The sequence below is a fragment of the Schistocerca serialis genome, chromosome 1, assembly GCF_023864345.2.
Source record: "Schistocerca serialis cubense isolate TAMUIC-IGC-003099 chromosome 1, iqSchSeri2.2, whole genome shotgun sequence".
Classification (NCBI taxonomy): Eukaryota; Metazoa; Arthropoda; class Insecta; order Orthoptera; family Acrididae; genus Schistocerca; species Schistocerca serialis.
Genome location: NC_064638.1, coordinates 679337375 through 679353769, shown reverse-complemented (window position 1 = coordinate 679353769; position 16395 = coordinate 679337375). Strand labels below are relative to the sequence as shown.

At 41.3% G+C, this 16395-nt stretch overlaps 1 protein-coding gene across 4 annotated transcripts in view; it reads right to left on the bottom strand.

The window, feature by feature from the left end:
* The window catches only part of LOC126480260 (AMP deaminase 2), a 473603-nt gene that overhangs the window by 159311 nt on the left and 297897 nt on the right, over positions 1 to 16395 (bottom strand). For all 4 annotated transcript variants that reach the window (XM_050103850.1, XM_050103851.1, XM_050103852.1 and 1 more), the window contains one exon: positions 68 to 257. In XM_050103850.1, the coding sequence (XP_049959807.1) occupies positions 68 to 257 (190 nt within the window). The remainder of the gene's footprint in view (positions 1 to 67; positions 258 to 16395) is intronic.

Genomic DNA, 16395 nt, shown 5'->3' with positions numbered 1-16395 from the left:
GAAAATTACACATAAATTTGTTCTAAAAATTCGGCTGTTCCAAGTCACTGGATAACCCTGCAGTTACCTTCAATGGTTTTGCGATCCTCGTGTTTAATGTCATTGGTCAGAAGGTGTGGACATCCAGATGACACAGAACGCAGGAAACGTGCTGTAATAGATGGAAAACTCTGTTGAGAGATTGCCATGTACTGCTCACGTATATGGAGGGCCTGAACCAGCAGTCTGCTTGCTTGCTGTAGATCCTCTGGTGGAACCTGGATAATTTTACCAAAATTTCAGTTAGACTAAAAATGAGAGACTCTTGTAACAGATTATATGCACACTTTACACAAAATGATGAGAATCTAATATTGCTTGTAAGTTTAAAATAAACATTACCCATACAATTTAAATGTCATTTGGTATGAAGGATTCTTACAATTATGTAGTATCACAATGATTTCATTTACCATTGCTCAAGCTAAACAAACTAAAATACAATAAAATAAATATAAAAAAAATGTTAATTGGACAGTCAAAAATTAACTGACTTCTCTCTTTTCCAGACCTAACATACCTGAATGTGTATAAAAACAAAGATGAGGTGACTTACAGAACAAAAGTGCTGGCAGGTCGATAGACACACAAACAAACACAAACATACACACAAAATTCAAGCTTTCGCAACAAACTGTTGCCTCATCAGGAAAGAGGGAAGGAGAGGGGAAGACGAAAGGAAGTGGGTTTTAAGGGAGAGGGTAAGGAGTCATTCCAATCCCGGGAGCGGAAAGACTTACCTTAGGGGGAAAAAAGGACAGGTATACACTCGCACACATGCACATATCCATCCACACATACAGACACAAGCAGACATGCGAGTGTATACCTGTCCTTTTTTCCCCCTAAGGTAAGTCTTTCCGCTCCCGGGATTGGAATGACTCCTTACCCTCTCCCTTAAAACCCACTTCCTTTCGTCTTCCCCTCTCCTTCCCTCTTTTCTGATGAGGCAACAGTTTGTTGCGAAAGCTTGAATTTTGTGTGTATGTTTGTGTTTGTTTGTGTGTCTATCGACCTGCCAGCGCTTTTGTTCGGTAAGTCACCTCATCTTTGTTTTTATATATAATTTTTCCCACGTGGAATGTTTCCTTCCATTATATTGATACCTGAATGTGTGTGATATATAACTTCCTTATCCCATTCCCTCAAATACTTATCTTTCTTCTGCTGGCTGAAAGAATTGACTGTTTCAAAATACAGCATTCTCTTAGTTTTTGCTTATACACATTACACTTTCCTACTTCTTTCTACCTTCATTTTGCTGAAGTTTCAGTGTGACAAGTCCTCATTTTGCTACGATTAATATTTAAGAATGACAGGGCAAAATTGAAAATGAAAGTACGTAACTTAGTCTCAGTCCAATGTTCGTTTGATTTGGGCTTCTAACAAAATCATGGTTACACTTTAGGTAGAATGTGTTACATTATTTTCTAACAATGGAAAGTCCAGGTCAGACAGCATTGTTAGCTGCAACAAGCAGAGGACTTGCTTTGTTGGTGCGGCACATTTTTCTAGATTTTGACTGAGATAAACTCACACTGCAATGTTTTTCTCCTTCAGCACGCCAGTGTAGAAGTTGGCACAGAAACAGTTAGGTAAAAAATCCGTGCAATTCACACGTTTATTTATATGTAAAAGCCAATTTTGGAATTTTCCTTTGTATGAGGGAGTGTGTTCAAGATTAGTGTGCTGATTGTAACTCTAGATTTATGTATTTCACTGTTTGGATCACTCCCACATAATCTTTCATTGATTGTATGAATAACAATTTGTATTGGGATATATCGTGGAATTTTCAATATTCACAAGTGCCGCGATAAACTCTTACTGTTATCGTTCATTGTAGGTTTCGACTTAATTGTGTGCTTGTAAAATCTTTGAAAACAGCAGGTCTAACCTCTATTAAAACAACTGTTCTCCAATTTCATTGTATAATTACATGAGAAATAGTTAATTTTCAACAATTTTCGAATGCTTGCAGAACTATATTTTCATAAGTTACCAGAACAAGTGTTTTTGGATAACATATTTGGTAGCAAATCGGCATTTGTGATCCACAATTACTGCTAAAGAATAGATCACCACAAATTTCACAGTATATCAATGCGATATACGTGCAGTTTTGAGACTTTTCTAAGTTACAATTGTCCTTTGTATAAGATAATTTGTAGTAAATCGGCATTTGTTATTTAGTTACTGTAGCAGGTATTATACCTAACAAATTTCTTTGCATCTAGTTTTCCCTTAAAGAGAATATATTACCTACAGTTTGTGAATAACTATAACTAACCTCAAAACATTTTATGAAATTTGTAGTTTTACCACAGGTTTTTCTGTTGCCTTAGTAGAAATCTTACTTTGTGTATTTGCTTAAATTCTTATAGGGAATCAGTAATTTTTCAGTTCAACACATATAAAAGATAATCAGCAGGCTTAGTTTAAAGTTATTTCTTCCTGTAATACATTGCACCAGCCAAAATGAAGCCCAACTATGAATGCTGTTCTTGTACGTGAGATAGGTTGGTTGACATTTGTAAGCAGCTGGAAATCACCCTTGTTACTGTCAGATGATTGGCAGCTGCTATGAACTGGCTTTTTTTTGGAAGAGCTTCTGAGAGTCATGTACCTGTGGTTTTGATTACCCCAGGTACTATCTGCTACTGTGGATGCTGTCTCCTCTGTAGAAAGTACAGGGTCTCTCATTATTTGCCCACTTGACTGAGAGTGGCTTTTTAATAGTGGATCTAGGCATCCGGTACAGTGGGAGCAGGGACCAGGGAGGGCACTGGGTGATATACCAATCCCCTAACCAACAAGTTCAAGGTGTTGTCTTTCACTGAAACTGAGCCAGTGGGACTCACTTCATCTGTTCTGGAGAACAGATGGGAAATCGTAGAAAGGCCAGGAAACGGCACCAGGTGCACAAAGTGTGTATGCCCAAGGGTCTTGTTCAACATGGGGAACAGTTTACTCCAGCAGCCATTGAGGGAACAGGGTGCAAGCAAGTGCAGATTGTGGCTCATGTTGGAACAAACAACACTTCTTGTCTGGGCTCCCAGCAACTGGCAGAGAAGGTAGAGAAGATCAGCCTTGCACACGGAGTTTCAAAGAAGCTCAAAATTTGCAGCATTGTCTCCAGCACTGATTGTGGTCCCTTGGTTCTGAGTCAAGTGGAAAGACTGAACCAGAGACTTCTAAAATGCTGTGACAAGCTAGTTTGTGACTTCCTGGATTTACACCGTTGGGTTGAGAACTGTAGGATGCACTTAAATGGGTCAGATGCACTACACATCAGAGACTGCTATCCATATACCTGACTGTGTGAGGGACACATCCAAGGGTTTTCTAGATTAGGCAACTCTTCATCCATCTAGATAATGCTAGCTGTAGAAAACACAGAAGTATCAGCGTAAGGTTGAAAGAAATGCCTCACATTCGAGAGTATTAAAATCCTAGTGGTTACCTGCTGAAGCATTCACAACAAAGTGCCCAAGTACATGGTGCTCCTGAAAAGTAATGAAGCTCACATAATACTAGCTATGGAAAGCTGGTTGAAACCCAAAATTGATAGTGAAATTTTTATGGAAAACTTAGGTCTATGTCAAAAAGATAGGCTAATGGTGGTGTATTTGTCACAGTTGACAAGAAACTCAAATCCACCAAGACAGAAACTGAAGCTCCATGTGAGATTGTTTGGGCAACACTCAGTACCAGTGGTTGCCATAAAATGATAACTGGATCATCCTATCACCCACCAGACTTACCCCCTGATGAAACCAAAAACTTTAGAGAAAACCTCAGGTCACCTATACGTAAGTTCCCCAAACATACTGCAATCATCAGTGGAGACTTTAATAACTCATCAATCATTTGGGAAAATTTCAGTTTTGTTAGTCGTGGGCATGAAACATTACTAAATGCCTTCTCTGAAAACTACGTAGAACAGATAGTTAGGAAGCCCACTCATTAGGAAAATATACTGGATCTAACAGCAACAAAAAGAACTGACCTCTTTGAGGATGTTCACATCAAAATTGGTATCGGTGATCAAGACATGGTTTTGGCAACAATGATTACCAAAGTACAAAGGGAACTAAACAAGCAGATACATATATACGTTCAGTAAACTAGATAAAAAAACTTATATCTCAATGTGAAACTTGAAACTTTCAGCACAGGGCAGGCACATGTAAGGAACTATGGCTCAAGTTTAAGAGAATAATTTACCATGCACTAGATGTACACCCAGTAGAATAGTTCATAATGGGAGGGCCACTCCATGGTATAGAGTCACTCAGAAAGTTCCAAAGAAACAGAAGAGACTACTGCCTAACATGTGTAAAAGAGAGCATAGGACTAAAGATAGAGAGATGCTGAAAGAAATGCATTTGGCTGTCAAGAGGGCAATGCATAAAGCCTTCACTAACTATCATAGCAGAATGTTGTCAAATGATCTTCCACAAAACCTAAAGAAATTCTAGTCATATCTAAAGGCTACCAGTGGCACCAAAGTAAATGCCCAGTCCCTAGTGAATGAGACAGGAATGAAATTGAGGGTCAGAAAGCAAAAGCTGAAATGCTTAACTCTGTCTTCAAATGTTCCTTTAAAAGAGAAAACCCAGGAGTATTGCCCCAATTTAATCCTCAAACCAGTGTTAGTGTCAGTTGTGTTGAAAAACAGCTGAAATGATTCAAATTGAAAAACGCTCAAAGGCCTGATGGAGATATTGAGATAACCGATTGCAGAATAGAAAATCAACTACAATTGCTTAGTAGTGGAAAGGCATCAGGACCAGATGAGATATTTGTAAGATTCTACAAAGAATATGTGCAGGACTTGCTCACCTTCTAGCAGTAATTTATCATAGAGCACTTGTCAATGATGGGTACCTCGTGACTGGGAGAAAGTACAGGTTATTCCTGTTTTTAAGAAGGGCCGTAGGACAGATGCACACAATTATAGACCTATATTGTTGATGTCAATCTGTTGTAGAATTATGGAACATGTTTGAAGCTAAAGAATTGTGATGTTCTTGGAGAAGGAAAATCTCCTCTATAAAAATCAACATGGATTCCGCAAACAGAGATCTCGCAAAACTCAGCTCGCTCTGTTCCTCCACAAGATCCACAGCGCCATAGACAATGGCACTCAGATTGATGCCATGTCCCGTGACTTCAGCAAGGCATTTGAAACCATCCAGCAATGCTGTTTAGTGAAAAAAATGAGCTTATTGAGTATCAGAGCTGTTTTGCAACTTGATTCAACACTTCCTTGCAGAAAGAAATCAACATGTCACTCTTAATGGAATAGAATCAACAGATGGAAAGGTAATTTACAGAGTACTCCAAGGATGTAGTAGGATTAGTTTCTAGACAAACGAGCCCAAGTCAAAACAAGAAGACAGAGAGGAGTTAAAACATGACTATGCATCAGTCCCAATTGACATAAGAGAAGACAGCTAAAAACAGGGACGTGGAAAAAGGGCTAAAAGAGACACCATTTAGAAATGGAGGTCCAAAACTAAAAATTAAATGGCCCTTGCCATATTGCTTTGGTGGATAAAAAAATAAAACACTGTCGACAGCCCACATGTCTTTTGCTAAAACGGCTGATAACACAGATGGCAAAACCAAGTGGAAATGTGGATGGTTAAAAAATGGGCATTTCATCAGGAAGTCATGGACACTTAAAACTTGGGCAAAATGTGTACAAAGTGGTGGGGTAGCGCCACTTATCAAATGACAAAGGCTAAAAAGGCACTTTTTCCTTTACCCAGATCTCTTGGACAGCTCATCAAGATACATGGGACATTCCCAAGAGGCGGCAGCATGGCCACCACAGCAGTTGATACAGCAGGGAGAAGTAAGTGGACCATAGCCCTCCTGAGCATCCCTATCACAGGTTACACATTTGTCTGGGCATCGACAACACGTTCTACTGTAGTTGAAATGATGACACTGGTAGCAGCGCATCAGGTTTGGAATGTACAGTTGGAGAGTGATAATTTCATAGACTGCTTTGATCTTGGATGGAAGCACCACTCTATCAAAGGTAAGAAAATCAGTGCAGGTGGGCACTAAGGAGGGATATACCTTTCTCATCACCCGATGGATGGAAATGACACCCTGATCAGAGAGGTAAGATTGGATTTCAGCCTCCGTTAGACTGTCAAGCTGCCTAGCATAAATAACACCACAGGAAGAATTCATAGTGCTATGGGTCTCGACACAAACAGGGTAGCTGTGGAGAAGCAAGGTGGCAAGCAGTTTTGCTTGAGAATCAGTAGTAGTCTCCAAAATCAAAGGGCCATTCCATAAATGAGAGCACGATTTCACAGGGCCAGCAATTGAGTCAACACCTTTCTGAATAATAAACGGATTTACCATGGCGAAGGACTAACCGTCTTCAGTACTTGAGACCACGAGGAACCAAGGTGGTGCAGGAAAGGTCTTTGAATCATTAGCCTCATTACATTTATGTTTCGTAGACACTGATTGTAAAGATGATTGGCTCATTGTCAGAAAAACCCCCATGACTGACAGCGTCTCCGATGGCACGCTCCTTCCATCTGGGGGCACCTTCACAAGGGTGTGCGCCCGCCTTAGGTGCACCTCAGGTCACACCTCCCTGACACCTAACAGAGGGACCAATTGGCAATTTGGGAAGGCTGCAGCTTGGCAGTCACCCCTCCCTGGGCCTGGCCTATACCTGGGGGTACGTATGAACCCTACCTGTCGACCCGGGGCCAGGAATTACACGTTACCCAGTCACCTGTTACAAGTCAGATGCATGGGCTGGCCTTCAGGAGTGCACAGAAAGAAAGAAGAAGAAAAAGACGAAACTCAAACACCAAAGTGGACGAACAAGAGAGCAGGGAAACAAAGAAAGGAAAAGGGAGTGAAAAACAATGGTGATATTGTTCTTATGTTGGCGACAGACAATGCAGAACATTCCCAGTAACACCTCAGACATGTTCCCAAAGGGAGGGGAAAAAGAATAGCATGAGGACAGACATGCAGCACGGAAAGGAAAAAATGCTGCAAAGGCTGGGGCCTCATGGTAGCCGAGCATTAACCCACCAAAGAGCGGAGAGCTCCCTGGAGGCCAGAAAATTGATGAATGGTGCAGGCATGGCAGACCCCGAATATAAATAAATGTAACATATTGTGCATACACAGGAAAAGAAACCCACTGCTGTATAGCTACACTAATTAACACAAACTGTTGGAAACAGTATCTGCCATAAAATATCTTTGAGTAATTATCCAGAGCAAGTGAAATGACCAAATAAAACAAGCAGTGGGAAAAGCAGATGCCAAACTCAGATTCATTGGAAGAATCTTAAGGAAATGTAACTCATCCATGAAGGAAGTGGCTTATAAGGTACTTGTTCGACTGATTCTTGAGTATTGATCTATCTGGGATGGCTACCGCACAGGAGTGATAGGTGAGATGGGGGGGAGTGGGGGGAGAGTGGGTGTGGGGGAAAGAGCACTTTCTGGCAAGAGTCAGACAGCATACTACTCCCCCCCCCCCCCCCCCCCCAAATACATCTCACATCACGACCACGAAGACAAAATTTGAGAAATTAGAGCCAATACAGAGGCTTACTGACGATCACTCTTCCCACACACTCTTCACGAGTGGAACAGGTTTGAAGGGCTCAGTTAGTGGTACGAGAAGTACCCTCCGCCACACACTATTAGGTGGCTTGCAGAGTATTATGATGATGTAGATGAATCCCTATCAGATTCTGTTCTGATTTTGTATCTGAGTTAGCCCCTTTTCTAACTATAATCTATCGTAGATTACTCAAACAAAAAAGTGTGCCGAGTATTTGGAAGAAAGCACAGGTAACACCTGTCTACAACAAGGGCAGTAGAAGTGGTTCACAGAACTAATGTCCAATATCTTTGACATCAATCTGTTGTCGAATCTTAAAATGTATTCTGATCTCAAACATAATGAGGTATCTTTATCAGAATGACCTTCTCCATGCCAACCAGCATGGATTACAAAAAAATTAATCATGTGAAACCCAACTCACACTTTTCTCACATGCCATACAGAAAGCTTTGGATCGAGGCGGTCAGACAGATGCAGTGTTCTTAAGTTTCTGAAAAGCATTTGACTTGGTATCACAACTACACTTATTGTCAGAAGTTTGATCATATGGGATATAGACGGAAATACACTCCTGGAAATTGAAATAAGAACACCGTGAATTCATTGTCCCAGGAAGGGGAAACTTTATTGACACATTCCTGGGGTCAGATACATCACATGATCACACTGACAGAACCACAGGCACATAGACACAGGCAACAGAGCATGCACAATGTCGGCACTAGTACAGTGTATATCCACCTTTCGCAGCAATGCAGGCTGCTATTCTCCCATGGAGACGATCGTAGAGATGCTGGATGTAGTCCTGTGGAACGGCTTGCCATGCCATTTCCACCTGGCGCCTCAGTTGGACCAGCGTTCGTGCTGGACGTGCAGACCGCGTGAGACGACGCTTCATCCAGTCCCAAACATGCTCAATGGGGGACAGATCCGGAGATCTTGCTGGCCAGGGTAGTTGACTTACACCTTCTAGAGCACGTTGGGTGGCACGGGATACATGCGGACGTGCATTGTCCTGTTGGAGCGGCAAGTTCCCTTGCCGGTCTAGGAATGGTAGAACGATGGGTTCGATGACGGTTTGGATGTACCGTGCACTATTCAGTGTCCCCTCGACGATCACCAGTGGTGTACGGCCAGTGTAGGAGATCGCTCCCCACACCATGATGCCGGGTGTTGGCCCTGTGTGCCTCGGTCGTATGCAGTCCTGATTGTGGCACTCACCTGCACGGCGCCAAACACGCATACGACCATCATTGGCACCAAGGCAGAAGCGACTCTCATCGCTGAAGACGACACGTCTCCATTCGTCCCTCCATTCACGCCTGTCGCGACACCACTGGAGGCGGGCTGCACGATGTTGGGGCGTGAGCGGAAGACGGCCTAACGGTGTGCGGGACCGTAGCCCAGCTTCATGGAGACGGTTGCGAATGGTCCTCGCCGATACCCCGGGAGCAACAGTGTCCCTAATTTGCTGGGAAGTGGCGGTGCGGTCCCCTACGGCACTGCGTAGGATCCTACGGTCTTGGCGTGCTTCTGTGCGTCGCTGCGGTCCGGTCCCAGGTCGACGGGCATGTGCACCTTCCGCCGACCACTGGCGACAACATCGATGTACTGTGGAGACCTCACGCCCCACGTGTTGAGCAATTCAGCCGTACGTCCACCCGGCCTCCCGCATGCCCACTATACGCCCTCGCTCAAAGTCCGTCAACTGCACATACGGTTCACGTCCACGCTGTCGCGGCATGCTACCAGTGTTAAAGACTGCGATGGAGCTCCGTATGCCACGGCAAACTGGCTGACACTGACGGCGGCGGTGCACAAATGCTGCGCAGCTAGCGCCATTCGACGGCCAACACCGCGGTTCCTGGTGTGTCCGCTGTGCCGTGCGTGTGATCATTGCTTGTACAGCCCTCTCGCAGTGTCCGGAGCAAGTATGGTGGGTCTGACACACCGGTGTCAATGTGTTCTTTTTTCCATTTCCAGGAGTGTATGTGACAGAACTGAAGACTTTTTGGTAGGGAGGACACAGCATGTTATCTTGGATGGAGAGTCACCATCAGATGTAGGAATAACTTTGGGTGTGCTTCAGGGATGTGTGTTGCAACCCTTGCTGTTCATGTTGAATATTAATGATCTTGTGGACAATATTAATAATAACCTCAAATCTTTTGCAGACAATGTTTTTATCTATAATCAAGCACAGTCTGAAAGGAGCTCCATAAATATTTTGTCAGGTCTTGATAAGATTTTGAAATGGTGCAAAGATTGGCAGCTTGCTTTAAATGTTCAGAGATGTAAAACAATGCATTTCACAAAACAAAAACATCTAGTAGCAAATGACGATAATATCAGTCGGCCAACTCAGGCAAATACCTGAGTGTATTACTTTGTAGGGATATGAAATGGAATGATGACATAGGCTCAGTTGTGGGTAAAGCAGGTGGTAGACTTCAGTTTATTGGTAGAATACTGGAGAAGTGCAACAAGTCTACAATGGAATTGCTTGCAAGTGTGTGGGGCCCATTCCAAATAGGACTAACAGGGTGTATTGAATGCATATAGAGAAGGGCAGCATGAATGATTACATGTCTGTTTGACCTGTGAGATTGTGTTATGGTGACAATGAAGAAACTGAACTGGCAGACCATTGAAGATAGATGTAAACCATCCCGAGAAAGTCTACTAACAAAGTTTCAAGAACCAGCTTTAAATGATGATTCTAGGAACATACTAAAACCCTCTACATACTGCTCTCACACGTATCGTGAGACCAATATTAGAGTAATTACAGCATGTACAGAGGCATTCACAAACAGTCATTCTTACCACACTTCATACGTGAGTATGGATGCAGATGTAGATTATCAACAATATTGTGAAATGATAGATTGAGACTCACTGTAAGTACAACTGACATACACATGATCATCTCCAGCTGCTCTGACCAGAATTTTGGTTGGGGCAGCCAGAAATGGTGGTCGTGAGAGAGAGAGAGAGAGAGAGAGAGAGAGAGAGAGAGAGAGAGAGGGGTGTGTGTGTGCTTGCTCTTGTTAATAAGTTTGTGCATTTCTCTTTTCTGAAGAACACATTGGCTGGGCTGAGGGCTCATCTGTAGCAGTCTTCCCATTGTGCCTGTATGTAACTCAAATGTGTATCTGTATGGTGAGTAGCAATTTATCCCTTGCATAATATTGTTTATATTATTTTTTCATGACTAATTTAAGGCTTAAGCCCTTCTCAAGTAGTAATACACAAAATCAGCATATATTGCATAAATGACACTGGTAGAATTTCACTGATATGGATATATGGCACTTAAATGAAAATGCTGATGCAGTGGTAACTGAGAGAAACATGTGAATTTGTTTACTATGAAGAGGCACATGAGTTGAGTGATCCACCTGATCAGAAATGTGTAAGGTGTCATTTTCAGCTTGTGTCTGATATGTACATTGTATTGTATTGTATTTGGTTAAATTAAAAAATGAAACAACTGACTTGATCATCCAAAGCACGATTAATCTCATTAGGGAGTGATAAACAATACAACTATTGGTATAATAAACAATTTTTAGCAACCCAATAGTATTCATACACTATGAGTATCTGTTTATGTGTTTCCTTATTTTATATCGAACTTCTATCTAATCCAGTCACCATTACCGCTATTCAGTCTGCTCTCCTTACGAACTGATGTCTTAATCCCCTTACTTATACACCGTCCCTCCTCTTTTGCACAGCACTCTTATCGTGGATGTACATCAGTCATGTTTCTCTATGTAATCCTTATATAACAGTTCAAAATAAATTTTCCTTTACTTTTAGAAAGTTCTAGTATTCATTCAATTTCCAGGACTAATTCCTGAAACATCAACTCAACAAACAAGCAGAAATGTAACCTCTACTTTCTTCTACTGATACCAGACATCGGCTTTGACTTGTGATGTAGTGATGGGGCATGCAACATCAATTGTGGTTAAATAAATGTTGAACAGAATACTGACAATATTTACTTTGCTTTTATATTATTTTTTGGAATGGGTATTGTGGTGAGTGACTGATTTTTAGTGTAGAACAAGCACTAAGACAAGTTAGGTGACAGATTATTTGTGAGTTAATGAAGCAAATGTATGTGTTTCACATGAATCATTATTATTATTGTTATCAGACTAATTTTACATTTAAAGGATTTCTCTGTGTGTCTTCCATCAGCCACTTTGATGACATCATGGGCCAAAGCAATTGGGCAGTATCAGTATGTTCAATATTTCCTTCTTTTCTTTATAATTCTCCCTACAGCACATATTTCTTTCCAATATCCACATTTCTCTCTACCTTTGGAATTATTCTCAATTTGAATGTGGCATACCCATTTCATGTGCACAGTAACACTAACTACAACTGACCATGTTGCTTGCTTGGTTGGTTTTTTGCAGTTAAAGGGACCAAACTGAGAGGTCATCAGTCCCTTCATCCTATATGTATTGAACCATGAATAATCCCCAGTGGAATGATACTAAAGGCAAATCCTGGAAACCCTGATTCTAACCAAGATATAATAAGATCAAAGCATTTAGAAACAGGAAAGGAATGAGAAGGAATGGGGGGGGGGGGGGGGAAGGGGGGAGAGAGAGTCTGCCCAGAATGCAGCAGGATGATGATGATGATGATGATGATGATGATGATTGGGTTGTGGGGCGCTCAACTGCATGGTTATCAGCGCCCGTACAAATTCCCATCCTTTTCTCAGTCCAATCTTGCCACTTGCATGAATGATGATGAATAAATGATGAGGACAACACAAACACCCAGTCATCCCGAGGCAGGTGAAAATCCCTGACCCTGTCGGGAATCAAACCAGGACCCTGTGCTTGGGAAGCAAGAATGTGACCGCGAGCATAATGCAGCAGGAAGACCCCAGGGCATGCAGTGGGAGATGCACCCTCTGCATTGACCACCACTACCTCACCCCCTGTTGTCCCAAAAAAACAAACAGCACTGAAAGAATGATAAAATTTTAAGAATGACAAAACATTAAAAATGGTGAATGTAAAATAATGAAAAGACTAAAAAGGTGAGAAGGGTGGGGGCCAAGGCAGACCACCAAGTAAGGACCATTGTGGGCCCCCTGGTCCAGAGCAGACAAGGGGTTCCCCTCCAACCACTCAGGCAGTCAATGAGGTCCAAGCGTCCCACCTCACAGAGATGAGCAGAAACCATCTTTGTGAGTAAAATGTAAAACCACGTCAGCACTAATAATTGATGGCTTAGAGTCAAACAAATGTAAAGTTCTGCCCCCCACCCCCCACCTCCACCCCCTTTTCCAAAATCGGCACCCTGGTAGCCAATTCTGCCAACCAATCAGCATGTTCATTCCCCAAAGTCCCAACATGACCGTGTGCTAAGCAAGGTTGTGAAAGATGGTACCAATCCAGTGTGGTTCAATAGCTATCAAAGCACAGAGAGCTCCATCACCAAACTCAACAAATTAAAAGGAAGGTCAGCGTTGGCCATAATATTGACGTTTTATTGATAGCAGAATCTATTTTCGATCACATGGTGATCATCTACAGTGCTGTACAAATTAAACTCAGACACTGGTATCAAGTTATCAATAACCAAAACTGAGAAGAGATCAAAATAACTCAATTTATTGTGATCACTTCTCAGTTTTGGTTATTGATAACTTGATACCAGTGTCCGAGTTTAATTTGTACAGCACTGAAGATGATCACCATGTGATCGAAAATCGATTCTGCTATCAATAAAACGTCAATATTATGGCCAATGCTGACCTTCCTTTTAATTTAACATATATGGTTGTTGTGCACACAGCACTCCATGGAGTCGCCAGTCAATAAAACTGAACAAAGCCTAGGCCTTACTGCCAAATTAAAACTGAACATCCAAATGTTCACAAGGAGAGCAACGTGTAAAGTGTTCAGTGAACTCAGAACTAATACAAGTCAATAAATGGATTAAAGTCATCTATTAAGCAAACTCACTGATCATACTGACACTGAAACAAATGGTGACTGATGACCAAAATAATTAATTAAATCAGCTAAAGTTAATTCAGTAAGAACGATCAAACTCGTTTCAGTTGCCAGATGGATGGAAATATTACGTATTGAGATAAAGAAAATTGTGAAATATAAAATCAATGAAATCATTCAACAAAGTAAATATAACTGGAATTTAAGACCCATGCAGAATTATTTGTTCCTCTTCTAGCAGCAAAGTATGGTACATCCCTAAAGTAAGAAAACACACGTTCAAGACACTCATATCTAAGTGTTGCAAAATAATGGAATATGTATTACACTCAGGTATTATGACCTTTTCAAGCAATGAATGTGGATTTAACAAACAGCATTCTTTCAAAACTCTGTTCATTTTGATTAGCCATTAAATCCAAGAGACAGTGGAGAACAGCATCCAGGTTGCCTTTCAGTAGTCTATGACTATCTCCTCTCTCTCACCTAGTGAGGAAATGTCAGACCAGCTTAGTTATTAGACAGAACACTCCCCAATCTAGTGCATAAAAAAAAAGTTGCATCAAACATACCCTTTAGTAGTTTTATAAGAACATTACTGTTCATAATGTATAACAACAATTTATTAGATAGTGTAGGAAGCTCTACGAGACTGTTTGTGTGTGATAATCATGTACACAGAATTCTGTATACAGAGAAGTGGCAATTCAAAAAAATTGTGGTGAAATGTACGTGGTCATGATGAGACTCCACTTTACTTGAAGAATCAACAACAGAAGCATATTGCGTATGAATGTGTGGAAACTATCACAACTGTTAACTATCTATGTTTCTGCACCATGAACATTTCAAAGTGGAACAATCACATAAAACTGTTTGTGGGAAAAAGAGATGGCAGGAAGAATCACTAGAAGAATCCTACATCAAAATTATCTCATCTACATAACAGTTAGCTAACATAACCCTCATTTGACCAATGACTGATTACTAGGGAAGAGGTGTTTCACACCATGGTAAAGTTCACTGTTAATAGGAAAACCCTAGTTCTTCCAAAAAGAGATGTAATGAAATGACGAAATTAGAAAACTTCTAGTTCATGCATGGGCTTATGAACAACTATTTACAAATTGTACAGGAATTGTGACAAATGATAGGGGTGTGCAAAATACATTCCAATACACTTTTAGAGTGCGTATGCTGATGAGCGAAAATATTAAGACCACCTGCTTAAGTCTGTTGGTCTCTCTTTTGAAACACAAAGCAACAGCAATTCTGCACGACATGGATTTGACAAGTCCTTGTTAGGTTTCCAGTGGTATATAGCGCCAGATGTCTATGCACATGTCATGCAATCCTAACAAATTAAAGATCATGGTTTGTGGGCCTGGAGCTGGCACCTGATAGCATCCTAGATATGTTCCATCTGGTTCAGATGAGGAAAATTTGATGGCTATGATACCAGTGTAATTCACTATCATGTTCATCAAACAACTGTAAACGATTCTGCCCTTGTGACATGGTCAGTTATATGGCTCAAAGATGCCATAGCTGTCAGAGAAGACCTTGAGCACAAAGTGATGCACATGGTCTGCAATAATGTTCATGCAGTACAGTGCATGTTTTGAGCCACTGTCCACCTCGATGATGGCATGTTTGAACACAACCATCAACCCTGTTTAAGAAGAAACACAATTCATCCAACCAGGCAACATAATTCCATTCATCCAGTGTCCCATCTGCAGTTGTAATTGATGATATTGTTGGGTCAATGTGGAAACACTGCGGGGGCATCTCCTGTGGTGCCCTATATTTGACAACCTACGCTGAAGAGTGTGCTCCAACACACTTGTGCCACCAGATTCCAGCAAAGTGCTCTGCTGACTATCCTCCTTTTACAGAGTGGACTTACCTATGAGCATGTCCTGGGATAAGGTGTGGATGTCCAACACTGTCATATTCTCATGTTTTTACCATCCTACAACTTTCCATAGATGCTCATGACAGCTGAATGCAAACAGCTAACCAATTTTATCATTTCCAAGATGCTTATTCCCAGTCACTGGTCCATAATAATCTACTCTTTGTTGAAGCTACTTGCATCAGTAGATTTATCCATTATCCATCTCCAACCCATATCATCACTAGAGTGATTCCCCATTCATCACTGCTCTGCTTACATACTTTTCCGAGCATATCAGCTGCCTGCAACACAACCAGGTGGCACTCTATCTCATTGTGGACAGTGGTCATAATATTATGGCTCATCAGTGTACCATCTCTAATAACCTCAATGTCAAAGGGACATTAGATCCTAATCTTCCTTCCCTGTAAATGTAGATTTCAATATTGTATTTAATGCAATTATTTCCTAAAAAGTCAAGCACAAGATAAACATAATTTTGAGAAAATATGTTATTATCCATATCAGCAAAAAATTGACAGCAGAATGGAACACACACAGAAAAGTAAGAAAGTATTTTTTTAAAGAAAGTACACAGTTACAGGCCAACTACTCTCATGGACCTAAATTCGAAGGAGTGAAGTTTGAGCGCGCAAGTCTGGAAGAAGGAAAAGAACTTCAAGAATATATTGCAGTAGGCATACAAAAACACAATTGGTAGAGACAAGGAGATGAAAGTACATTACTGGCCATTAAAATTGCTACACCACGATAACGACGTGCTACAGACGAGAAATTTAACCGACAAGAAGATGATGCTGTGATATGCAAAT